At 65.2% G+C, this 1,907-nt stretch overlaps 1 protein-coding gene across 1 annotated transcript in view; it reads right to left on the bottom strand.

Annotated features, from left to right (window-relative positions):
* Positions 1 to 1,245, bottom strand: part of LOC113407845 (acetylgalactosaminyl-O-glycosyl-glycoprotein beta-1,3-N-acetylglucosaminyltransferase-like) — a 1,870-nt gene extending 625 nt beyond the window's left edge. The window contains exons 1-2 of the mRNA XM_026658385.1: positions 645 to 1,245; positions 8 to 402 (exon numbers count right to left, since the gene is read on the bottom strand). Of these exons, the coding sequence (XP_026514170.1) occupies positions 8 to 402; positions 645 to 1,245 (996 nt within the window). The remainder of the gene's footprint in view (positions 1 to 7; positions 403 to 644) is intronic.
* Positions 1,246 to 1,907: the final 662 nt, after the last annotated feature.

The following is a 1,907-nucleotide window of genomic DNA, read 5'->3' as shown; positions in this document are numbered from 1 at the left end:
CCTCCACCCTGTCCAGCGACACTCCGTGCACCACCACAGCCTCCATGTACAGACACAGCTCGTCCTTCATGCCGAAGACCTGGAATCGCTCATCGTGCCGGTACCGCAGCCCGGCGGCCAGCACCAGGAAGCCAAAGTAGACGTCGTCCAGCGGGAAGACGGGGATGCGCTCGGAGGCCGCGGCTAGGACCGGAACGCTGGCCCTGGGCATGAGGAACCCGCCCCCGGAGGGGAAATCAGGGTACATGTCCTGGGGGAACAGGGCAGAGGAGACGCGATATTTCCCCCCTCTGAACACGACTGCATGGCGCTGGATGTTGCCGTGGATGACGTGGGAGGCGTTGGGCGTCTGGCCCAGGTAGGTCACCAGTGCGGGGGGGTTCACAAACTCGTCATCGTCCCCTGGAAGAGGGAAAAGATGCTGAGGAGGGTGCAGCTGGGGGCTGGATGTCCTTCCCAGAGCCGGGGAGAGAACCCAGGAGTCCTGGCTCCCAGCCCCCCCTGCTCTAACCCACCAGCCCCCACTCCCTTCCCAGAGCTGGGGGAGAATCCAGGAGTCCGGGCTCCCAGCCCCCCCTGCTCCAACCCATCAACCCCCACTTCCCTCCCAGAGCCAGGGAGAGAACCCAGGCATCCGGTCTCACCTTTGAAGATGAAATCCGCCTGCCTGCAGCGCGCCCCCACCCAGCGCAGGAAGCAGCGCTCCTTGAGCGACAGGTTTTGGTGGCTCTCGGCGAAATCCCACAGCACCACGTCCCCAAACTCCTGGATCTCCTCCTCCAGCAGGGCCAGGTCCCGGGGGTCCGGGGACACTCCCACGAGGAAGACAGCTCGGACCCGGTAGCCCCCCAGGACCCTGGGCCGGGCCCACGTGCGGTGGGCGGTGGCCCGTCTGGCGCTGGACGCTGGGTGGGATTTCACGGCCAGGAGCAGCAGGGGCGGCCCCGGGGGCCCGGTGCAAACCCCGTCCCCTGGGATCAGCTCCCGGCACCGGTAGCGCTGCAGCTGGGGGAACTCGGCCCGGAAGGCGGCGTAATCCAAGCGGAAGGTGAAGGTCCCGTCAGGCAGCTCCACCGAGCCGGGCCTGGGGCCAGGGGTGCCCTGCGGGGTCTGTCTCAGTTGGATCCTCATGGTGTGAAGCAGCCAAAAACCTCCGCCAATCAGCAGGACCAGGAGCAGGATCCGAATCAAGGCCAGGATCCGAATCCCAATCCGAATCAGGATCCCGGCGTTGCAGGACATCATCTCCGCTCCCCTCAAGGCTCGACTGAAAGTGACCCCAAAAGAACCTAGCCCACGGTACAAACACTGGGGGAGGGCTGAATATAGAACCTAGGCGTCCTGGCTCACAGCCCCCCCTGTTCTAACTGACCAGCCCCCACTCCCCTCCCAGAGCCGGGGAGAGAACCCAGGAGTCCTGGCTCCCAGCCCCCCCTGTTCTAACCGACCAGCCCCCACTCCCCTCCCAGAGCCAGGGAGAGAACCCAGGAGTCCTGGCTCCCAGCCCCCCCCCCCGCTCTAACCACTAGCCCCCACTCCCCTCCCAGAGTTGGGGAGAGAACCCAGGAGTCCTGGCTCCCGGCCCCCCCTCCTCTGAGTAACCAGCCCCTACACTGTGATGGAGCAGGGAGTGGATGCGGATTGACCGGGGAGTGTTGCGGAGGGGTGGGGGGGGGGTTTCCTGGGACTGTCTGCATGGGTGATGGGATATCAGGGTGTGACTTCACTGGAGGGACAATACCTGAGCCTGTAACCTGAGCCCAGGAGGGGGGTTGGGGCCAGGTGACACCTTCTTCCTGGAAACTGGACAAAGGCTGGGGGAGGAGCCGGGGGGAGGTTGTGTGGGAGTTTCAGTTTGGAGCTGGCTGGAGAAACGGAGGGAGCCCCAGGGCTGGGGTCTGATATTC

The sequence above is a fragment of the Terrapene carolina genome, unplaced genomic scaffold, assembly GCF_002925995.2.
Source record: "Terrapene carolina triunguis isolate 2854851 unplaced genomic scaffold, T_m_triunguis-2.0 Scaffold433, whole genome shotgun sequence".
In the NCBI taxonomy this organism is placed as follows: domain Eukaryota; kingdom Metazoa; phylum Chordata; order Testudines; family Emydidae; genus Terrapene; species Terrapene triunguis.
This window is presented reverse-complemented; position numbering and strand designations above follow the sequence as displayed.